Source organism: Silurus meridionalis, chromosome 18, assembly GCF_014805685.1.
Source record: "Silurus meridionalis isolate SWU-2019-XX chromosome 18, ASM1480568v1, whole genome shotgun sequence".
Classification (NCBI taxonomy): Eukaryota; Metazoa; Chordata; class Actinopteri; order Siluriformes; family Siluridae; genus Silurus; species Silurus meridionalis.
Genome location: NC_060901.1, coordinates 26,052,405 through 26,077,409, shown reverse-complemented (window position 1 = coordinate 26,077,409; position 25,005 = coordinate 26,052,405). Strand labels below are relative to the sequence as shown.

At 42.6% G+C, this 25,005-nt stretch overlaps 1 protein-coding gene across 1 annotated transcript in view; it reads right to left on the bottom strand.

Annotated features, from left to right (window-relative positions):
- Window positions 1-864: 864 nt before the first annotated feature.
- The window catches only part of rps6kc1 (ribosomal protein S6 kinase polypeptide 1), a 27,715-nt gene continuing 3,574 nt past the window's right edge, over window positions 865-25,005 (bottom strand). Inside the window, exons 4-16 of the mRNA XM_046873634.1 lie at window positions 24,393-24,508; window positions 23,906-23,999; window positions 21,797-21,856; window positions 20,676-20,999; window positions 16,737-16,861; window positions 16,495-16,587; window positions 15,528-15,575; window positions 14,804-14,936; window positions 10,056-11,414; window positions 8,740-8,829; window positions 2,239-2,321; window positions 1,382-1,477; window positions 865-1,059 (exon numbers count right to left, since the gene is read on the bottom strand). Coding sequence (XP_046729590.1) covers window positions 958-1,059; window positions 1,382-1,477; window positions 2,239-2,321; window positions 8,740-8,829; window positions 10,056-11,414; window positions 14,804-14,936; window positions 15,528-15,575; window positions 16,495-16,587; window positions 16,737-16,861; window positions 20,676-20,999; window positions 21,797-21,856; window positions 23,906-23,999; window positions 24,393-24,508 — 2,723 coding nt within the window. The 3' untranslated portion in view covers window positions 865-957. The remainder of the gene's footprint in view (window positions 1,060-1,381; window positions 1,478-2,238; window positions 2,322-8,739; window positions 8,830-10,055; window positions 11,415-14,803; window positions 14,937-15,527; window positions 15,576-16,494; window positions 16,588-16,736; window positions 16,862-20,675; window positions 21,000-21,796; window positions 21,857-23,905; window positions 24,000-24,392; window positions 24,509-25,005) is intronic.

The following is a 25,005-nucleotide window of genomic DNA, read 5'->3' as shown; positions in this document are numbered from 1 at the left end:
TCATCACGCAATTAGACGAGAATTACGACTCGTTCACTTCTGCCCCGAGTTCAAGTGCAAGACAAAAATATGCAGATTTAATCATAATAATAATAATAATAATAATAATAATAATGACAATTAAAAAAACAATAACTCAGATCGGCTCTGATCTTATTCAATGATACTTCATGAAATATTGCACGAGCTCTTTTTTGATGGAAAATAAATAAAGAATCATAGTATAAAGCCCCCCCCCCCCCCCTTTTTTTTTTACGCTTTAAACACAAACAAAACGTGAGAAAAACCAAAGCGGAAAAACAAATGTCCATCACGTCTCACTTCGTCTTTGTTTTGCTAAATAATCTGATTTGTTTGCGTGTTGGAGCTCTGAGGCGAATATAGTTAGTGGTATTGTTTCATTTCGATAGCGATACCGTTTGACGCGAACGGCTTACTAGCAGGCTAGCTCGCTAACTCCGCCACCTAGCTGTAAGGACAGGACGGCTCAAGCCACATCGGTTGTGAAATACGGTCTTATCGTAAAATGGTCTTATCCTAACTATGGAACTATGAGGGGGATTCAGGGAAGGAGCGTGGCCTAAGCTCTTGTTTTGTAACATTTTAGAATGAAGGGGGTGTGGCCTAAACCTCCACATTATATCGTTTTTTTATAACTTTTTTTCCATATATACACAAACGTTCAGTCTTGCCCTGTATAAGAAGGACGTGAGGACGCTGCAGCGAAACGTGTCGCGGGGAGCCGTAGTGCATGATGGGAAATCCGGGGTATTATTTCTTAGGAGTGTAAAAGGAGTCTCCAGTATGAGAAGGAGGACGAAATGATCCAATTCAGCTTCTTCCTCTTTTTCACACACACACACACACACACACACACACACACACACACACACACACACACACAGGAAGAGATGGAGTGTGTTTCAGCTTTCAGGTCAGTCAGTCGTTACGGGGACCTCAGTTTGGCCAGTTCACATGAGCGAAGAATGGATGCGATTTGATCTCCTCCACTCCTCCGACACCTGCGCCCAGTCTCTCCACTGGGTTATATTGCAGCAACTGTGTATACACACACACACACACACACACACACACACACACACACTTTGTATATACACACTAGTACTATACAGCTACAGCTGAGTACAGAAGCAAAGGAAGAGAAGAGAAAAAAGAAAAGGATAGATGGACAGACAAATAGCTAGATGAAAAGATAGATAGATAGATAGATAGATAGATAGATAGATAGATAGATAGATAGATAGATAGATAGATAGATTTCCAAAAAATAATGATCATTCATGATTTCTCTTTATTTCTCACACACACACACACACACACACACACACACACACACACACACACACACACACACACACACCTGTTCCAGCAGAGACCTGGACTCCTCTGACACAGAGTCTGGAATGTTCAGCGCCGTGTGTCTGCTGATACCAGCGGGGTGACACTGGTGGAGAGACTACACACACACACACACACACACAGTTTATAGATACAGAATATAACTGGATAGTTTATAGATTTCTCGCAAAACATATGTAGAAGCAAATATTTTGATGTACTCTCTGCATGTCTTAGCTGTGATCTACCAGTGTGTGTGTGTGTGTGTGTGTGTGTGTGTGTGTGTGTGTGTGTAGTCTCGAGAGACTTGAGAGTAAATCCAATGTCAATAAATAACAAATTACGGTTGCACTGGGGTTTAAAAACAGCTTTGAAATCGACAACGGTGTGTGTGTGTGTGTGTGTGTGTGTGTTGGAGAGGTTCATTTGATCATGCTTAAGAAAAGTCGCATAGCTGCAGGCAACAACACACAATATCACACAAACATTTTCTGTCTGCGTGTTAGCGTGTGTGTGTGTGTGTGTGTGTGTGTGTGTGTGTGTGTGTGTGTGTGTGTGTGAGAGAGAAAAAAAAGAAAGGCAGGAATAAAGAAAGGAAAAAGAAAAAAAAAGCACAAGAGATAGAAAGACTGGTAATAAAAAGAGAAAAAAAAAGCAAGACATATACAGAAAATAAGATAGACAGACAGACAGACAGACAGACAGACAGACAGACAGACAGACAGACAGACAGATAGATAGAACTAATGAGAGAAACAAAGAAAGAAAGAAAGAAAGAAAGAAAGAAAGAAAGAAAGAAAGAAAGAAAGAAAGAAAGAAAGAAAGAAGGAACTGTCATGAATAAAAAAAGAAAAGGACCTGATTGAAAGTGACTTTTACCTTTCCGGTCAGAAGTTCAAAGAGAATCGCTCCCAGACTCCACCAATCGCACGCCGCCGTCTCCTCTGAGATCCCGCCCACTTCTGTGTGATTGACAGGTGTAGCGTGAGAGAAGAGGAGGATTATTTTTTCTATTGATCTGTGATCCCGTATTTACATACGGCAAAACACTGATCTCTTCACATGAGACACTTGTAACGCCAAAAGGAGAGAGAGAGAGAGAGAGAGAGAAGGATAGAGAGAGAGAGAGAGAGAGAGAGAGAGAGAGAGAGAGAGAGACGGTTGGGACTTGAACTCGAGAGCTTTTATTTAAATTGACACTTTTTCTTGTGTGTTTCTTCTCAAGGAAGCAACATGCAAATTAAGTGTAATAGTCACACACACACACACACACACAAAGAGGAACAGAAGGGCTGTTTTTCTAAAGCAGGCAATTTACATAATAAAACGACCAACAACTCCTACCACACACACACACACACACACACACACACACACACACACACACACACACACACACACACAGACAGCCCGATCTCTTGCATATCAGTTTTGAGCACTCAGGCATGCACTCAGAGTGTGCAACCATAACCGGACAAACACACACACACACACACACACACTGTTTGTGTTAACAAGAAATGTAAATAATGTTACATGAAGAAAGAAAGAATAAATTAATAAAAGAAAGAAGGAAAGAAAGAAAGAAAGAAAGAAAGAATACAAAGAAAAAAATGACAGTGAATGGAACAAAAAAGACAGAGATAGATAGATAGATAGATAGATAGATAGATAGATAGATAGATAGATAGATAGATAGATAGATAGATAGATAGATAGATAGATAGATAGATAGATAGATATTTGTATAACATTTTTAAATGCAGCCTGAACACACACAAACACACACACACTCTTTCCCTCTCTCTCTCTCTCTCCCCCTCTCTCTATGATGTAGTGTATCAGTATAAATCCGCTCTCAGGCAGTAAATATGTGCTGCAGATGAAGGAAACGTCAAGGCGAAATAACTGTAATTACAAGCGGTACGTCTTTGTCCAACTCGTAATTACCGTCCCGGGGAGATGAAAACGAGCCCCTGAGGGAACGAATGCGAGCGTGTTGGCAGTTCAGGGCGCTGAGGAGCACCGAGTGGCAGAACTTCATCAACACTCCACACTTCAGTGGACTTTCTCTCCGAAAACACGCTGAGGCAGCCATGGAAACGGCTGGCGACCACGCCAAGACTGTCCTCGCCATTTACATACCACTCGGAGACATGTCCTCCTGCACCACTCGGAGACATGTCCTCCTGCACCACACGGAGACATGTCCTCCTGCACCACACGGAGACATGTCCTCCTGCACCACTCTGACACATGTCCTCCTGCACCACTCTGACACATGTCCTCCTGCACCACTTGGAGACATTTCCTCCTGCACCACTCTGACACATGTCCTCCTGCACCACTCGGACACATGTCCTCCTGCACCACTCTGAGACATTTCGTCCTTCATCACTCTAAAACATGTCCTCCTGCAGCACTGTCTCACCACTTGTCTTAACATAACATTTAATTAATGTTACATGATGAAAGAAAGAAATAAAGAAAAAGATTTAAAAAAAAAGATTGAAATAAAGACAGAAAGAAAAACATTGAATGAAAGATTGAAGGAAAAAGACAAAAAAAAGAGACAAATAAATAAAAAAGAAAGACAGACAGAAAGAAAGACAAAGAAAGAAAGAAAGACAGAAAGAAAGAAGAGAGACCGAAAGAAAGAATAAAAGAAAGAAAAAAAGAGACCAAAGGGGAGAAGAGATACAGAAAGAAAGAAAGAAAGAAAGAAAGAAAGAAAGAAAGAAAGAAAGAAAGAAAGAGACAGCATGAGAGAGAGAGACAGAAATATAGACAGAGAGAGAGACAGATAGAAAGAAGAGAGAGACAGAAAGAAAGAAAGAAAGAAAGAGAAAGAAAGAGAGACAGATAGAGAGGAGAGAGACAGAAAGAAAGAAAGACAGATAGAGAGAAGAGACAGAGAGAGAGAGACAGATAGAGAGAGAGAGACAGAAAGAAAGAGAGAAAGAAAGAGAGACAGATAGAGAGAAGAGAGAGACAGAGAGAGAGACAGATAGAGAGAAGAGAGAGACAGAAAGAAAGAGAGACAGATAGAGAGAAGAGAGAAGAGAGATATGTATATGTATAAATTGAACTGTGCAGGAATGGAAGTGTTGGTACTGAAGCTCAGCCCCTGCTGTGAGACGTGAATGTTCTTGTCCTTGAGTTCAGGGTTTCGGTGGTTCGGAGCCTCTGTGCCTGTCGTTAGGGGGTCAGATCTAAGCCTTCAGGGCTTCAGTGGGGACACCAGATGGCCCACGAGCCCCTCGAGCAATGAGTCTAGTAGAGCCATAGCCTGAAGCTACACAAGCTCCGCCTCCAGCTGTGGGTGGGGCTTCACTGCTCTCCCTGTCTCTCTGTGTCTCGGCGAGATCTTGCTTTCCCCCCACAGGCGCCGACTGCAACAGAGCAGCAACTGCTTCACACTCGAGATGTTGTGACAGCGCCATGTACACCATCATCGTCAAATCGCTGTACCTGTGTGTGTGTGTGTGTGTGTGTGTGTGTGTGTGTGATGAGGGGTGGCTCAGGGTGATATCACACACACACACACACAGAAGTCTTTCAGCAAGGTCGAGTGTCATCACAAAGGATTAATGTCTACGAGACTCCAGGGAAGGAAAGCATTATAGAGCAGGACAAACAAGACGAGAGAGAGAGAGAGAGAGAGAGAGAGAGAGGACAAAAAGAGCATAAACAGACGACAGGAAATAAAAAGAAAAAAGGAGAGGGATAAAAAAAATTATGAAATTAAAGAAAGAGAAAAAAAAAATCTGGATTGACAGATTAGAAAAAATGGACAGAAAAAGCAGAGGTTAAGAGAGAAAGAAAGTATGTGTGTGTGTGTGTGTGTGTGTGTGTGTGTGTGTCTGCAGAGGGAGTCTTAAGAGACTTTAAGGACACATTCTATAACTTTAAGGTCCTACTGCTAATTTAGGAACATATTCCTATAATATAACTTTATAGACATTTAGTATTACTTTAAAGACACGTGTTACTACTTTAAGAGTTTATACACACATGCTATAACTTTTAGGTCACTTATTACTCTTTAAATTCACTTATTACTCTTTAAATTCACTTATTACTCTTTAAATTCACTTATTACTCTTTAAATTCACTTATTACTACTTTAAATTTACTTGTTATTACTTTATATTTACTTATTACTACTTAAAGAACATACTATAACTTTAAGGACACATTACTACTTTAAATGTACTTGTTATTACTTGAAATTAACCTATTACTACTTTATATTTACTTATTACTACTTTGAATTTACTTGTTACTACTTAAAGAACATACTATAACTTTAAGGACAATTATTACTACTTGATATTTACTTATTATGACTTTAAAATCACTTATTACTACTTTAATTTCACTTATTACTACTTTAATGTGCCTTATTGCTGCATTAAGGTCACATATCACACTAAAGTTGCTTTGGTTTATTTGTTTGTTTTTCCACAGGTAAATGTCCTTCGATTTAGGAAGTGAGCAGAGATAGAATCAGTAATAGCGTAAATAGTGTAGAAGTAAGTGTTTTCTCTCTCTCTCACACACACACACACACACACACACACACACACACACACACACACACACACACACACACACACACCGTGCTGAGCTGTTGCTTTGTTCAGTAAACGTACGAGTGAGAAGGACCAAGTTCCCATATTTCGCTTGTACATCCTCGGCTGGCGTGCGTGTGAGGTGTTTTTGCCGTAACGGCCGCGGTCCTTAGTCTCACCGAAAGCCACTTGGTTCTGTTTGGGGCGCCTGAGAGGGAAGTGCTGGTCTCCTCAGACACAGGCGAGTGGAGGAACAGGTGAACTGTCTCACTTCCCTAAAGAACCGCTCCATTGTAACCGTGAGGAAGCAGCTAACGGCGGGAAAAAAACCACAGCAGAAGTGCCTCAAGACACACACGCGCACGTGCACACAAATAAACACACTCCCCCAGGCAAAACACACACTCGATTTGTTCTCCTTTACTTTAGAAAACAGCTCACACTATCAGCTACATCTCAGTTTGGACTTGGTCATTAGCTCTGTGTTAGCATGCTATTTGACTCGAGCTGCTAGCTAGTAAACAACGCTCTACAGCAAACCATCACAATGCTAGTTCTCGTCACATGAGAGGAAACACACAGTCACGCCGGGTTACATACTAACAACATGCAGCAGAGTGGGTTTTTTTAAACATAACTAGACAGACAGAAAGGAATGTAGAAAGGTAAAAAAGAAAGGCTGATTAACAGACAGACAGACAGACAGACAGACAGATAGATAGATAGATAGACAGATAGACAGACAGACATTAGCCAGCTAGCTCTTGATTCTTTATATATACATTGTAGTTTTGATGTTATGGAAGTGAAGGTGAAAAGACGTTCTGAGATGTTGGTGGTTTCTTGGACTGTATTATTCAACACACAGCATTTTCTCGTACTTGTTGGGAGAAGAAATGGCCTGGAAGGTAACGAGCGTAAATCCATATAGACTATCAGAAATTGAGGACAGAGCTGGACATGAAACAGAAAGAACTCCGGCTGAAGGAGTGAGAGGAGACAGGCAGGAAATGAGGGCAGCAATTTGGTCATGTGGCGCCCTCTAGAGGACTGTTCATGACACACTCCCCGAAATATTTCTTAAAATTAACAAATAATAATAGACACATTTGAGATAGATAGATAGATAGATAGATAGATAGATAGATAGATAGATAGATAGATAGATAGATAGATAGATAGATAGATAGATAGATAGATAGATAGATAGATAGATAGATTTAATGTGCACATTTATCTATCTACTGATCTATTCATCCATCTGCTTACCCTATTTCCATCCATCCATCCATCCATCCATCCATCCATCCATCCATCGTATCTCAAAAAAAGAGATACTGAGTATACCCCTTTCATTTCAGCAACCATTTTAGTATCTTCTGTGTCCAGACTGTTAATATTTAGTGTGAACACCATTGTTATGTAGCACTGCTTTAATCCTCCTGGGTGTGGAATTCACCAGAGCTGCACAGGTTGTTGCTGGGATCCTGTTCCACTCCTCCATAATGACATCATGGAGCTGCTGGATGTTACACATGTGGAGCTTCTTCACCTTCCGGTTGAGGATGCCCCACATGTGCTCAATAGGGTTCAGGTCTGGAGGCATACTTGGCCACATTCAGCGTCAGCTTCTTCAGCTAGGCAGTTTCATCTTGGCTGTGTGTTTGGGGTCGTTATTATGTTGGAAAACTGCGGTTCAGCCCGGTTTCTGAAGGGACTGAAGGGAGGGCGTCACGTTCTGCTTCAGAATGTCACAGTACATGTTAAAATTCACGTTTCCCTCAATGAACTGCAGCTCCCCAGATCCAGCAGAACTCATGCAGCCCCAGACCATGATGCTACCATGCTTGGCTATAGTCAAGACACAATTTTCTTGGTTCTCCTCATTAGGGTGTCACCACACATTCCGGACACTATCTGAGCCAAACAAGTTTCTAAGTCTCATTAGACCACAGGACATGGTTCCAGTAATTCATGCTCTTGGACGGGTCGTCTTCGGCAAACTGTTTGCACGTTTCTTGTGAGCAGCTTCAGAAGAGGCTCGTTCTGGGACGACAGCCTGCAAACCGACTTGTTGCAGTGTGGCGTATGGAGCACTGACGAGTGGATCTTCTGCTTCTGCAAACTCTAAAGCAATGTCCGCTTGTTTTTTGAGGCAGCTTCTGCACATGACGCACAGCACGAGGACTCGACTTCTTTGATGAACCCTTGTGAGGTTTGTTCCGAGTGGAACCCGTCTCGGAAAACCTCTGTATGACCCTGACCACAGTTTCAGAGTGATACTGATCTTCTTACAGCCTCGGCATCTTTGTAAAGAGCCACAATTGTAATTCTCAAATCCTCAGAGACTCTTTACCACGAGGTGCATGCTGAACATGCTAAATGCCGCAAACATCTAGTGGTCAGTATGAGAGAATTGGACTCGGAGCACCAAATTTTAACAATACAATATACACAAATATTTATTGGTCTGTCAAGCAGACAAAAACATGAACATGTGATGAATAGGGAATGGTTACACTACGTACAGCTGTTATCACTTGGGGTGAATCACTTTTGTTGCCATATATTTGGAAAATAAGTAAGTACGTTTAATTTCTATGGTATTGACTTCTGAGAAGATACTAAACTGGTCACTGAAATGTGAGAGGTGTACTTACTTTTGTGAGTCCGTCCGTCCGTCCATCAATCCATCCATCTATCCATTTATTTGATTTTGAAATGTTTATTACAGCTTTATTCAATTGTCCCTTTTATTTATGTTTGTTTGTTTGTTTTGTTTTGTTTACAGCCTTACGTGACTGACCTGGCGCACAGTACATCTTGGTGATGGCGGCCGGGTCGCAGGATTCCTCCACTTCGCTCCAGCTACAGAAATAAGTCAGCTCGACATGACCTAAAAGAATGTCAAGAACGAAAAAAAGAGGGACGCAAAACGAAGGAAAGTGAAAAAAAGCTAGCAAAAAAAAAAAAAAAAAAAAAAACAACAAAAAAAAAAACCTGAGTGAGAGCAAAACAGAGAGCAAACAGAGAGAGAAAATGGGGCGGCTAATTAAACTGAAAGCAACTCCACCTCTCCACTAAAACAGTCTGACGAAATTACAATGTTCGCCCAAAATGAAACGAACGTGCCCTTTTCTTCCTCTCTCTGAAAACACACACACACAACACACACACACACACACACAACACAACACACACACACACACACACACTCACACACCAACACACACACTCATCTGTGAACGAGGAAGCGGTAATTGCTGTGCTTTGAGTGCTGGCACTGTGTCATTGGCAGTAATGCTGTTATTAACCATTAGAGCCTATTAGAGCCGTGATCGCCGAGCAGGGGGCCTAAGCCTCGGAGAGAAGGGCCAGACAAATCGCCTCGACTCAAACAACCCCAAAACAAACAGACATACGGAGGAACAACGGAACAGCGGGGAGAAAATGCCAGGGATACAAAAATCCCTCGCGTGACCGACACAGGGGAGACAAAACTAGTCCCGTATTACCTGCGAAGAAGGTTAAATGCGCTACACAGGCATGCAGCGAAGATTCCTTTTACAACCACGTATGCTAACGGTTGTGTTTTTCTCGGCATCACTCAAAATCATAGAAACGCCTATAGCAAAACTGTCATTATGCGCATAATGCCGTTTCGAACGCCCACCGGACAACCTTCGGGGCACTAATAACTCGAGTTCAGCAACGGCGGAGTTTCGCATCATTGACTCCCTTTTTTCCGCATTAGGTGGCACGTACTTTGGTCTACAAGTGGCTCTGGGTTGTTTTTTTTAAATTAATGCTGTTTATGCGCTGTCGCAGAAATAGATGATCATTACAATCGTTTCAGGGCCTGGAGATAAGATAACGTTGATTCCTTTTTTGGCCGTTTTACACCCTAGCGAGTCCTCAACTCCGATTCGCCCGGAGCTACCCCTATACTGATCTCCATGGGTATGCTAGGCCATATCTCGACTTGCGATATTTTCAAGTTTTGATGGGGTCATTGGAACTCATAAGTCGGGAACTACCTGTAAAAGGTTTTCCGCCCCAGGAAAGTCCTTGGTACCTTGACAAGCTTTGCACAGGGGTTTTATTTGATGCGTGTTGGTGTACCTTTGTAATCCAGCAGTATGTTGTTGGGATTAAGGTCTCTGCAGATGATTCCCTCTTGATGCAGCGCGTCGAGAGCAAGCAGCATGTCCACCGCCCAGCTCCTCACCAGTGCCTCGGGTAGATGTGTGTGCAAAGCCACCTCGGCCAACTCGTCCAGCTCCCGGAATATCTCAGACACACTCCGACCTTTCTTCTTCTGAGTAGCGTCTGACTCTGCAGAGGATGGAGGGTGGGAGGGTTCGATTTCAGTCCTGAAAATAAGGGAATCAAAGGGAAGGGACTGTGTTTGGGATTCCATGTTGCGGTTTAGAGGAGGATCATAGCCTTTCTGTTCAGACGCCTCCGGGGTCGACTGGCTGCGTAAAACCGGAACATGTTCCTTGACGGATAGTTCCAGGCCTGCTTCCTCGCCCAGCTGGAGGACATCCGGTTTGCCAAACTGAGGCGAGGGCTTGGCTTCAAGAGCAAAAGCCACACCTGCGGCTGCAAACTCCTCCTCCAGATCATTCCCCGTGCCCCCGGTGATCCCTGGAAGGTTGACTAAAAGGTCTGGAGGTTGTCCTTCGTCCAGAAGGGATGTGTTCGTGTCCTCCGCCGTGGCATCTTTAAACGAAATCACAGGCACGGATTCATTAGAACCCTGATCGCTATCGAAACGCCACATATCACTCAGGTGACCTTTAACCTCCACTACCTCGCCGATCTCCAAAGGATCCTCAGTGACCTCTGTTACCTCCGAGCCCAGGTCTGAGGTGGAGAACAATGTTCGCGAGGCGTCAGCACTGTCTTTGCTGTCGATCCGAAACAACTCCATGGGAGAACGTTTTAAATTGTCCAGAGAATCAAGAGCAGGGGGGTCGATAAGCTCCTCATCTTCTTCAGTGAAGAAGCGCAGCTCGTGCACACCAACTGGAGAACACAGACTATCGCTGCTGAAAACCGAGCCTCGGTATGACCTCAGTAACGCCTCTGCACCAGAACTGTCGCCTCCGACATTTTCCTCTGCCTCTTTTGCATCTTCCTCTTCCTCTCCCAGAGCCTCAGACTCCACCTTATTCTGCTCATACTCATGGCACAGAGTCAAGTAGCTACTGGTGCACTCCTCTTCCCCTGAAGAGCCGGACAGGGGGACTTGTGAGCTGTTTGCTTTCTGGACAGTCTTAATCGGCAGGGACTCGTCTTCCTCCTGGTCCTCTTGTAACTCCACGCTGGGCCGTGAGCCGCTGCTCTCTGAGCTGATCAGGGCATCGGTGCAGTGAACTGTCGTCGTGTGGGACTTCTGGATGAAGGGGATGTCAAAGCTGTCTTCTTGACTACCTTCATGGAGGTACTTGGTAATGTGGGACCATAATTTACCTCCTAGAGTTGACAAAAGAGAAGAAGAGATAATTAGACCAAAAACTTGCGATGAAAGAAAAAAGCAAGCAACTCCTAACAAGGGTTATCTTCCAATTGATCGAAAAAATAAGTGAAAACTTTTTGCTAAAAACCAAGGCCTGGAAAATCTTTTACCCTACTATTAGCAGTTGACAAACCCTGCAGGGGGTGGGGGGGGATTTTGAATTTGTAGTCATGCAAAATCATTCCACCAGAAAAGACATTTGGAAAGTAGCACAAAAAATGGCCTTACCAGGGCATTCCTAGAAACAAGGTTCTTCGTATGTTTGTACCTCTAAAAAGGAAGGAACCCCTTGGGATTTGGGAATCCTCTCTTGTAGATTCTACATGAAATATTGAAAGGGTCCTTCAACAAGAACCCTTAAGGGTGCTATGGCTTTACAGCATGGATTTAGATATCGATTTTAGTCAGGACACCCTGCACAGAACTGTGCAAAATAGTGCTGACTCGGGATCGAGGGAGGACAAGCAGAAAGGAGCTTGGACAGTTAATGTTGTTCAAAATACAAGGATAGCCAGAGGGCTGCTTTGGGGCCCTTGAGCGAGACCATTAACTGCTCGGCTCAGTGCAAAATGAGATCCGGATTTTATTTGTGAAGCCGCTTCGTATTAAAACAATTTTGCCAAAATGAATACATTTAGATAAGAGAGAAAAGAGTGTGGAAAACGAAGTGAAAGTGTGGAGCTTCCCTACGCAACTTGGACGAGGCGAATAAATCTGCGCTAAAAAGGTCACTACAATGTAAAGAGCCAGGATTTTAAATGGTATCATCTCCTTCCTAACAGATTGAAAGCCTAAGTGCGTACCCACACACACACACACACTCTTGCACAGCTGTGTTGTGAGTGATTGGAGGGTAACATCTGCTGCGTTAACAGAATGAATTGGCTCTTCACCGCTAAGATAATGACACCGTTGCAGCCAAATGATTCCAGTCCATGAACAAAGCAAACAAACAAACAAGAATCAGCCAATCGCACTCCTGCAATGTCACTCGGGTCAGGCCAAACTTCCTGTCTGCTATCGGCGCCGGTTCGCGAGAGATTATTTTCCGCGTGAAAGCCCAGCAACCTTAGTGCATCGGCGATACATTTAGCGCTGAGGTAAGTGCCAGCCGTTGATGATGTTGGCTTTAGAAAGGTGTAATTTCCTTTAAGACTAGAGCTGTAAGTGTGGAGTAAAAAAACAAAAAACAAAACGTGAGCATTAAAAAGGCCAAAAAAAAGTAACTAGTTTGGGCAAAAACGTTTGGACAAAAACTTGTACTGGTGTGCACTAGGTTTAAAAGAAGGATTTTACTCCAGAACAAAATGGTGGACGGGATACTGGTAGTGTCATATTCATTATACTCTGCCAGAATCAGGTTCGAGGGGGCCTCCCAAATCTGGTTCCTCTCAAGGTTTATTCCTCATTAAGTCTAGGGGAGTTTTTCCTTTGTATCCTGGAGATGTCCAACTTTAACTACACAACACAGACAAAAATATTGGAACACCTGACTGTTCTAAAATAAGTGAAAATCTTTGCTAGCAACTAAGGCCTGGATGTTCTGGAAGATCTCTTGCTAAAGAGCTATTCAAGGCCTTCGGAAATGCTGACTACACACCAGGGCGCCACACCTGGTGTCCTGTGGCTGCCTGAGAACAAATCTCCACAAAATCATTGAGTGGAGGTTATTAGTGCAAATGGGGACTTCATGCTATTAGTGCAAAATATATTAAATGGACATTCGGTTTGTTCCTCATGACATCTCAGGGAGTTTTTCGCTCATTAGGGACCAACTTACACTTATAAAGAACAAACGTATTCATTCTTTCTTACCATATTATCTGTGTGAAGCTGCTTTGAGACAATGTCCAGTGTTAAAAGGGATATGAAAATAAAACTGAGTTGAATTCAGAATGGGGACTCAATTCTATCTAATGGGAACTATGCGTTATTAGCGCAAAGCGGGGACTCTGCGATATTAGCGCAAAGCGGGGACTCTGCGATATTAGCGCAAAGCGGGGACTCTGCGATATTAGCGCAAAGCGGGGACTCTGCGATATTAGCGCAAAGCGGGGACTCTGCGATATTAGCGCAAAGCGGGGACTCTGCGATATTAGCGCAAAGCGGGGACTCTGCGATATTAGCGCAAAGCGGGGACTCTGCGATATTAGCGCAGCGGGACTCTGCGATATTAGCGCCAGCGGGACTCTGCGATATTAGCGCCAGCGGGACTCTGCGATATTAGCGCAAAGCGGGACTCTGCGATATTAGCGCCAAAGCGGGACTCTGCGATATTAGCGCAGCGGGACTCTGCGATATTAGCGCAAAGCGGGACTCTGCGATATTAGCGCAAAGCGGGGACTCTGCGATATTAGCGCAAAGCGGGGACTCTGCGATATTAGCGCAAAGCGGGGACTCTTATTAGTGCAAACTAACGGGAACTCAGTGTGGAATGTAACGTTCAAAATTTTACTGTCAAAAAAATCTACAAAGATTTGTCCGTACAGTGCAGCTTGAACGCATTACGAATCATGAATGCCGACGTGACGCAGCGTTGGCAGCACTTACACGCAGAAGTTAGTTTGTTACCCAGATTGTTACTTTTTGCATTAGGATAGTTAGCAAACTGGCAAGTCTTGCTCATTACCAAGTGTTATATCAACACATGAGGCCGGTCTGAGCGGTAAGTCGGGACTTTTAAAATGTGTGTGTGTGTGTGTGTGTGTGTGTGTGTGTGTGTGTGTTTGTTCTCCACTAGCCGAGCCTGTTGTGAAATGAAACGGCGCTTTAGGCTACTTGAGAGGTTTGAGGCAACTTATTAACACGGCTGCGCGAATCTGCCGAAACGACTGCTAGGAGATTAAGTGGCTTATTCATTCCAATATAAACACGCTCCTGAACACAGATGTGTGCATTGACACACACTTACGGGCTCGTGAACGCGCACACACACACACACACACACACACACACACACACACACACACACAGCCGGGCCGAGAATAAGGAGACGCAGGTGTTAGCTTAGTTAATGATCCGGAGCAGCACCTGCTACCATAGATAATGACCTGTGACACAAGCTTAACAAGGACAGAGAGAGACGAGCAAGGGACTGTGTGTGTGTGTGTGTGTGTGTGTGTGTGTGTGTGTGTGTGTGTGTGTGTGTGTGCATGTACAAGAAATGGAATGGCTGTGACAAGACAGAGAAAAAGCGAGACGGGGAAACGGGTGAGAGACATTGAGAGAGAGATGGAGAGAGGGAAAGGGGGTGGAGCTTTAAGGTTTATAGGGACGACTTGAGGAAGAGAATACGAATCACACACACACACACACACACACACACACACACACACACACACACACACCTCGGCGTACTGCAGCAACAGGAACACGGAGTCCTCGGAGACGATGAACTTCCTGAGCCGTACCATGTTGGGGACCGTGCGGGGGACGATAGTCTTCTTCACTCGTCCGCACTCGCTGCTCTTCCTCAAGCCCTGGATCACGTCAAATAGGTCATTAATACAATAAACAAGCTCACATGCGTGCGCGCGCGTGCACACACACACACACACACACACACACACACACACACACACACACACACACACACACAGAGGTCACAGGTGCCCATCATAACCTCCTCATCTGTCTGAGTTACTGTGCTGTCTGAGGCCAGAGATCTGTGTGTGTGTGTGTGTGTGTGTGTGTGTGTGTGTGTGTGTGTGAGGGGGGCATCAGTATCATCTGTGCCTGTGCCATCAGCTGGCATCTGGAGCCTGTCCAAAGTGGAGGACACCACAAATAATGGCACCTCGCACTCATTTACACTCACTCACTCACACACACTCACTCACACACACACACACACATACACACACACACACACACACACACACACACACACACACACACACACACACACACACACACACTTCAGTCCAGGAAAGTGTGTCTCCTCTGCACTGTCTAATGTGCGACATTATCCATGGCCACACAATCATCACACTTGAATCGAAACCTTTCAAGCACGCACACACACACACACACACACACACACACACACACACACACACACCTCTACTCACCTTGAGGACGAACATTTCCTGCGTCCTCTTGTCCATGACCAGAAGCACCTGCAGATGAGACGGCGGAAAGTGTGCTAGTACAGTAATTACGGTAGTTATGATCTACACAAATCCAAAAATGATGGTAGTTTGTTAATTTCCTACCTTTTTAATGCGCTCATGCTACTCCAAACATTGTGGTAGTCGTCCAGCTCGCTACAAATATGGCTAGTCGGTTCCTCCAGCAGTTACGCTACTTTCCTCAGAAAGCGCACTACTCCAGTAATTACGGTAGTTTGTTCTTTTTCAAACTTTTTTCCACAGTGCTACTGTAACATTACGGTAATCTGCCTGCTTAGTACAAATGTGGTAAACATGTTACCGCAGCAATTATGGTACTTTTAAAATTTTCCCAGAAAGTGTGCTACTCCAGTAATTATGGTAGTTGGCCAATTTACTACTGGTCTTACTCAAAGCGAGTGGGAAACTCCAAACATTGTAGTTTGTTCGTTTCTTACTTAAAAAAAAAAAAAATAAACGTGTTGCTTCAAATATAACGGTAGTCATCCAGATCGCTACAAATATCGTTAGCATGTTACTCAAGCAATTATGTTACCTTAGCAAATTGCTCGTATCCTGCAAGTGTGTTACAAAACTACAATTAATATAAAGGTTTAAGAAAGGAAAAAAAAACAACAAAAAAAACCAAACTACAATTAAAGCGTCAAGTCTGTCGCTACCGGATCCGTGGCAGCGGCCCAAATTGCAGCAGGTCCGGTTTGATAGCTGGCGATATATCTGTGTTATTTGATGTCTCTATTTCTAGATCACACACACACACACACACACACACCTGCTTGTGTCTATGTGTAAAAAAAAAACCTTCGAGAAACCAGAACAGGTGCAGCCCTTAATGGACATAAATGGAGTTCGCCGCACACACACACACACAGGTTTTAGAAATTAGTAACCTTTGACCTCAGCTCACCTTATCGATCACCCCCAGGACTCTGTAGTTGTGTAGTTCATCAGCCTGACTCTGCTGACCCCATGACCCCTTACAACACTGAGCAGCCAGCGCCTACACACACACACACACACACACACACACACACACACATGCACACACGCACACACGCACACACACACACACACACACACACAGTTTAAAGGTCCTCTGAAGTAAAACATGCTTATTTCCAGTCAGACTTGTGAATATTATTGTCGTACCCGGTTCTGAGTGGAGTTCTGGCCCATGTTGTCTTTCAGGTAGGTGCTAGCGATTAGCTCAGCGCGCATCAGATACTCGGCCGTCTTCCTTTTCACGGCTTCCCTCTTGCGCGGACTCACTTCACCTGAAACACACACATGATTAGCATTACCCATTTAAATCCAATGTTATAAAACCCACAGAATGCTAGCAACGTTTATTTTTCGTTGTTACGGCCTTCGCTATCTCACGCGCTCGCGTAACGGCCCCCGGTAAAATATTCAAAATACTCAGTCAAATGTTTTCAGCTTGATAAAAAAAAAAAAAAAAAAAAAAAACCCTGACTATTAATTTCCCTGGACAATAAATACAAATGTTCCGGTTAGCTATGCAACTAGAAAAAAAGCTAATTAGATCGCCAGCTAAACGGCTAGCTGGCTTTGTTAGCAAGAACGAAAGTAGATTGTTCGCGTAGTTATTAAATCCGCGAGTAAATTAAGTAGGAAGTAAGTAAGTATTGTAGTTAATTGATTAGTAAGTGAGCAAGTAGATTGCTTGCTTAGTTCGTAAATAAATTGTTAGCCTAGTAAGCCATTTCATTAGTACGAACGTAAATACAATGCCTGCATAGTTAGTTAGTTGGTGCGGTTGATTCGAGAGTAAGAAAGCAGATTGTTTGCTTAGTTAGTTAGTTAATTAGTAAAAAAAAAAAAAAAATTGATAGCTAGTTTAATTATCAAAACTGCATAAGTAAACAATTGTTCGGTAGTGAAGTTAATTGAGTAGAAAGTACACAAGTAAATTAGTAAATAAAGAAAATAGATTGCTTGCTTAGTTTGTGAGTTAAAAAGAGTAAATAAATTAGCGATTTAGTTTGGAAAATCAGAAAGTCAATTGATCGTTTGCTTAGTTAGCTTGCCTAGTTTGTAAAAAATAAAACATAGCATAGTGTGTGTAGCATAGCATAGTGAGTAGTAAGTGAGCAGGTAGATAAGTACATAAATTGCTAACTTAGTTAGTTACTAAACAAGTACATAGATCGCTTGCTTAATTATTAAAATTGCAAAAGTAGGCAAGGAGATTGTCCTGCAGCATGGTTCATTGAGTAGTAAGTGAGCAAGTAGATTAGTAAATAAATTGCTAGCTTAGTTAAGAAAGTAAATAAATTGCTTGATAATAAGTCAGTAAGCAAGTAGCTTGCTAGCTAGATTAGTTACTATGAAAGTAAGCAAACGACTTGTTAGTAAACAAGTAGATTACTAGCTCGATTCGTTTGTTAGTAATCAAACAAGTAGACTGCTAGCTAAGTGAGTTATTCAGTAAATTGCTTGCCGCTAGTTGAGTTATTGCCTGCTAGTAAAGTATTTAAGCAAGTCGACAGCTTGATGGGTGAGTTACTAAATTAGTAAGTGAGCAAATAGATTGTTAGCTAAATTAGTCAGAAATCAAGTAGTTTGCGATTTGTTAGATTCATTCGTTATTTCCGTAGTTACTAAGCTAGCTTAATTTTTAAGTTAGCAAATGAGCTATTAGCTACGCAATTTAGTTAGTTAGCTACACTATATGGACAAAAATATTGGGCCATCTGACTTTTTCAGCCACACGTGGTTCTTTCCCAAACTGTCGCCACAAAATAGGAGATATGGTTTCCATGGGTTGGAAAATGTGGAAGATCTGCTAGAGAGCTCCAACCCTATTGGACACCTTTGGGATGAACTGAAATACCACCTTAACGCACCTACAGCAGTACCTAACTTTACAACACCCTCGTCTCTGAATGAGCACAAATCTCCACAAGATCTCGAAAACATCTAGTGGAACATCTTTCCAGAGGATTGGAGCTACTCCAGTGGTTATGGTCGTTCTTCTTGACCTAATCTATGGCAGTTTGCTTCTTCCCTGAAGTCCTCCAGCAAGCGATGCCAACTTCATCAAGTTTAAAAGCTAACATTTAAACTTATCGAATCATGATGTGCCAGCGGCATAACACGTCAGCCCAAAAAAACAGACGCAACAAAAAGAACATTCTCTTTCTCCTCCATCATCTGCCCCTCCTTTTCTCCGTCTCTCTCTCTCTTTTTTTTTTTTAACACTCTCCCCTCATTATCTCTTTCTGCCATACACAGAGCTAAAGAATCCTGGCAGGTACTAAAAGCTTGGACTGAAGCCCTTCACAAAAGAAGCCCAGCGCCGTTTCATTGTCAACAACACCAGGAGTCGTCACCCATGCGTAAACAAACGGAAAAAAAAAAAACCCACACATTAACGAGTAAACAAGCGCCGACAAACAAGCCAAGGCATTTAGTTCACTGCGCTGGTTTAAGAACAATAAGGCATGTGTGTGCGTTTGTGCGTTTGTGTGTTGAAAGCGATGCCAGAAAGGCCATCAGGCAGAGTGTATTCGCAGCCATGGCGCCACCCCCCCATGGCCTAAAGACACAATCTCGACATCACAATGCTGCTCGGTAGGTGACGACTTCGCTACACAGATTTCCCGTTCAGTTGGGGTTGCGTGGTTCCCTCGTTTCAGAGGTTGGAGCGGATTGTCCCGCCGTTCTACTTTGAATTGTTGGTCTGCTACAAGAAGTCTAACGAATGGACAAACTGCTACACTAACTGCTGGTGTAGCAGCATAGCATAGCATCCCAAGGAAGTGGACAAACTTCCATAACTGATGGTTTAGCTGCCTACCATGTCAACACAAAGAAACAGACAAACTACCACAACTGCTGCTCTAGCTGATTACCATACGACGAGCTTCAAATGCAGTTACAAACTGTAGCTACAAATCAAGTTGCCCGCAAACATCCGTTGTTTAAAGGTACAGTAGCTTGTCCACTTGTTAGGATTGTTACACCAGCTGTTACAGTAGTTTGGGTAATTATTATAGGCAACTTTACCAGCAATTATGGTAATTTTTCTGTTTACTACCGCTTGATTTCAAGATATATAATTGTAACTGCAGCAGTTACAGTAGTTTGTTTGTTTGCTACCGCTTGACTAATAGCTACAGTTTGTAACTGCTGCATGTATGGTAGTTTGCCCATTTAAAATTGTTTTATAAGTAGGCAGCTACAGCAGCAGTTATGGTAGCTTTTCTGGTTCTTAGGTTTGATATGGTAGGCAGCTACACCAGTAGTTTTTCTGTTTGCCGCAATTTGTCTGGAAACTACAAGGTATGACTGCAGCAGTTACGGTAGTTTGCCCCTTTGAAACTGTTTTTATGCAGCAGTTACAGTAGTTTAGGTTGCTATGGTAGGCAGCTTGATTTGATTTGTAGCTACAGATTGCAACTGCAGCAGTTACGGTAGTTTGCCCATTTGTTAGGGTCCATATGGTATGCAGTTTAAGCAGCAGGTAGTTTGTCTATTAGTTTGACTTCTTGCAGCAGGAGTGCTGTCTTCAAATGTGTGCGCTACAGGTGTGCTACAGGTGTTTTCGCAGTTCGCGTGGCGCTCCCAAAGTTCTGGCACTTGCCCCATTTGCAATTGTTTACACTGCTAGGTAATTTTCCAGCAGTTGCCGTAGTTTGCATACCTGCAATTGTTGTTTTACTCTACATGCTGCTTTAGAAGTGATAGTTGTTTGCCTATTTGGAATTGTTTTTACAGGCAGCATGCTACTTTTAAAAAGATAGACATCCTTATTTGCATATTTGCTGCAGATTTGAAAGTCCTGCTACTCTTTTTAACATTTACAGTGGTGTACCTATTTGTTAGAGGCTCAGGTATCTCTGGTTCTTGTCTAGCTTCTCTAGGTTAAAACACTGGACATCTGTTCAACAGGTCATCAGTTCAAATCCTTGCACACACCAGGCTGCCAGTCCGGCGGAACCCTTAATCAAAGCCCTTAATCCTCAATTGCTCGGTTTATAAATGAGATAATAGTTACTCTCTCTGTATGAAAGATTCAACCAAATTCCATACCTTCAGATGATGCTACGATGTGTGTGCGAGTACCTTGGACTCCCTGCAGCAGTAAATCCACTCCACTGCGGTAGTAGAAGAAAGCAGAGGCGTAGTCCTGCTCCACCTCTTTCTGCAAAGCAAGGCTGATCTGCTCGCTGGCTTTCTCCAAGTAATCCTTCTTCTGCTGGCTGGAGAAAAGCGCCGCCCTGATGGCCCGCCTTGGGTCTACCTCTGTCCGCTTTGGGGACGCCGAACGTCCGCTACCTCCGGCAGGCAGGTTTGGGGAACTGCAACCGGAGCCCATTCCATCGTCCAAGTCGGGCAGGGAGTCTCCATCCACCAGCAGGGAAATCAGATCACTGTCACTGGATGGACCTGAAACACAAAAACACTTAGATGTCCGTCTAAATGCCCCGTGGAGCCCAAGTGATTTGCTGCGTGGTTATTTTAATAGCCACATGACTTCAATGCCAGCATGTACTCCTAACACCTGTAAACACCTGGACACCTGAATACTGTTTTTTTTTTTTACTCGTATTTGAAATATATTCACTTGTTGAAGCCAGACCGTGACATCAATATCCATCATATCATATTATATCATATTGTTATACCCTACATGGACAAAGCTATAGGGACACCGGACTTTTCCAACCAGATGTGGTTCTTCCTCAAACTTCTCCCACAACCTTGGGGGCAATCAACTGTATTGGACGTATTTGGATATAGGGGTATGAAATTTTCTTGACACGACAATGTCCCTCTCCATGAAGATATCGGAATTAAGGGGTCCAAACTCTATTAAACACCTTTGGGATGATTTGGAACGCCACTCCAGGTCTCCCGACCTCATCTAAATCGATACCTGACTTTACTAACACCCTTGGCTCTGTATCCGAATAAGCATAAAACCGCTCAGCAAACCGCAGCAAAAAAACTCGCAGGTGTTCACCCAACTTTTGGCAGCTACGAACAATCATTTGCTCTTGTCCTATTAGTTAAAGCAGGCAAAGCACTAACACTGTAGACTCCTTCCATAAAAATAATAAATTCACAAAAACTGTCTGAGCTCAAGCTACAGAAACTACATAAATGTGCATAAATATCAGGCTGTAATTGTAGGCTGTAAACTGTAAAGTTGTTTGTGGTACAAAACAATCAATCATCATTACCTCCATACTCTGATTGACTGGTCAGGGTCGAATCATCCACGCCGCCAACGCTCCTATGCACTGCGACGACGAGAGAGGAAACAGAAGTAATTAATAAAAAAAAAAAGCATAAAAAATTGCAGTATTTTATATGAATTATATATGTACAATTATTTTCTGTGTGTTCAGGACATACAAGCCGAGCTAAATTTCGAAGTTAGCGATATCCATAGCTCCTGTACACTATATGGACAAATTTTGATGGACATCTGAGCACAAGACTGGTGCTTTTTGAACTTCCTTTTCCACATTTAGTCCAAATTTGCTGTTCAATAAGCTTTAATCTTCTGGGAAGATGTTCCAATAAATTTTGTGGAGATTTTGTGGAGATTTTGTGCTTATTCATATACAAGGGTACTAAAAGACAGGTAACTGATGTAGGTGAGGAGACCTGGGGTGGCATTCCAATTCATCCCAAAGGTGTGGAAGTTCTACAGCAGGAGATCTCCCTCACCTTCCAACCCCTAGAAATAATATCTTCATGGAGCTGGATTTGTGCTAGTGTAATTGTAGGGAAAATGTAATGCTTCTCATTTGTTGAAATCCTGTTCAATTTGGCCTCCAACTTTGTGGTATCAGTTTGGGAACAACCACATGTGGCTGGAAATGTCGGGTGTCCAAATACTTTTGTCAATATAGTGTGTAACAAAAAACTGCGATACATCTAAAGTACAACGCTGAGGTAGATTTGAGGAAAATCTGGGGCAGATCTAAAGACATGATTGATGAGACTTGTGATATGTCTGAGGTAGATCAGAGGTAAACCAAAGGTAAATCTGTAAAAATTGTGAAGTAGCTGTGAAAAAAGTGGTAATACATTTGAGGAACTGAAATTCTGGCTCAGATTTAAAAAAAAAGTCTGAGGAAAGTGTTGAGGAAAGATTAGTAGTTATGAAGAAAGTCTGAGGAAAGTTTGTGCTAAGTCTAAGGAATGTCTAAGGAAAACTCGGGTGTACTTGAGTGGTGATAACTTTGAAGTACTGTGTACTTAGGTAGTTCTGAAGAAAAGCTGTTATGAAAATTCTAAGGCAGTTTTAAAGACAGTCCAAGGTAAGTAATAAAAAAAAAAAAAAGTAGCTCTAAAGAAGATGGGCCAAATATGAGGTAAGTCTATAGAAAGTTTATCCAAGGTAAAATCCAAGGTAAGGTTGAGGTAACTCTGAAAAAAACTCTTTTACTTTTGAGAAAAGTCTAAAGTAAAACAAAAAAAAGTGAGGTGCATTTGAGAAAAGTCTGAAGTAAATCTAAAGAAACTCTGAAGTGCATTTGAGAAAAGTCTGAAGTAAATCTAAAGAAACTCTGAGGTACATTTGAGGAAAGTCTGAAGTAAATCTAAAGAAACTCTGAGGTACATTTGAGGAAATTCTGAGGTACATCTGAGGTACATTTGAGAAAACTCTGGTAAATCTGAAGAAACTCTGAAGTAGATTTGAGGAAAGTCTGAAAAAACTCTGAGGTACATTTGAGGAAAATCTGAAGTAAATCAAAAGAAACTATGAGGTACATTTGAGGAATGACTGAGTTCAATCTGAAAAACTATGAGGTACATTTAAGGAAATTCCGGCGTACATCTGAGGTACATTTGAGAAAACTTGGGTAAATCTGAAGAAACACTGAAGTACATTTGAGAAAGTTCTGCGGTAAATCTAAAGACACTCTGCGGTCTATTGGAGGGAAGGTTGAGGTAAATCTGAAGGAAAACAGGTCTATTTAAGAAAAGTCTGAGGTAAATCTGAAGACACTCTGATGTCTATTGGAGGGAAGGTTGAGGTAAATCTGAAGGAACACTGAGGTATATTTGAGAAAAGTCTGAGGTGCACATTTTCACTGCTTTTCTTATAAATTATTATTTATAATCATTAATCGAAAAATAATGTTGTATTTATTATCTACATCACAATCCTTTTAAAAACCCTATACATTTTAAAGATGTTCAACAAGATCACGAAAGATGCGGTTTCCTTTTTTTTTGTGTTAATGTGCCTCAGCGTGGCGTGAGAGCGCCCTCACGTGGTCATACTTCTTTCATAAACCACAAAAGTTCTTCCATGTGAAAAACCAGGTGCACACCTTCAGAGCTGCTGTCTGATTGGCTGTCGGCTAGGAAGTCGGAAAAGGGTTCTGCCGGACCGATGAGCTCGGAACCGTCCTGCACTTCTCCGTCCTGGAAACACACACACACACACACACACACACACACACACACACACACACACAAGCTATATTACACACATAAGTTGCAAAACCACACTCACTGTTTACTGTGAAAACTTATCGAGTCAGGGTAATAGAAACTAGAATGCAGGAAGTCAAGTGAAGCGTAATCGTGTGTGTGTGTGTGTGTGTGTGTGTGTGTGTGTGTGTGAGAGACAGAGAAACCATGCGTGTGTACCTAATCTTGGTATGTCTGTGAGGGTATATATCTTCAAGAAGTTCAGAAATGGAACAAATGAGTCCTGCATGACTGGTCTTTGAGCAAGTGTGTGTGTGTGTGTGTGTGTGTGTATATATATGTATGTGGTCACATAACAGCAAACCACCAAAGTGTGTGTTGCACCTTAAAGAAATCCTGTATGTACTGGCTAGCATAAAGAGCTGGAATATTAGCGCTGAACTGAAGCAGGTCTTCTGAACACTGCCTCCGTTCCTCGATCACAGAATCATCAAACCTGCCTGGAAACACACACACACACACACACACACACACACACACACACACACACACACACACACACACACACACACAGGTTTATCGTATTTTATTTTAGTTGATCTACATTTATAATTCAATCCAAATGGCTTCACTACATTCAGGAAACAACACAAAATAAATTAATTTCAAATTTAATTTAATTTAACATTTTAATTAAATGAAAGATCTCCTGCTATAGAGGCCTCCTCATCTCCAGAGAATTTCTGGGGAATCTCCACCATATCTCAACAGAATCTTCACTACATCTCCATAGAATCTCCACAACATCTGCACATCTCCACAGAATCTCCACAACATCTGCACAGAATCTCCACAACATCTGCACAGAATCTCCACAACATCTCCACAGAAATATGGAGTTTATTATAACACCATCTGGAGACTCAATATGGAATGCAGATGTTACTTTGTTTTGAGGAACTATATTTTTCTTCTCTCTCTTTCTCTCTCTCTCTCT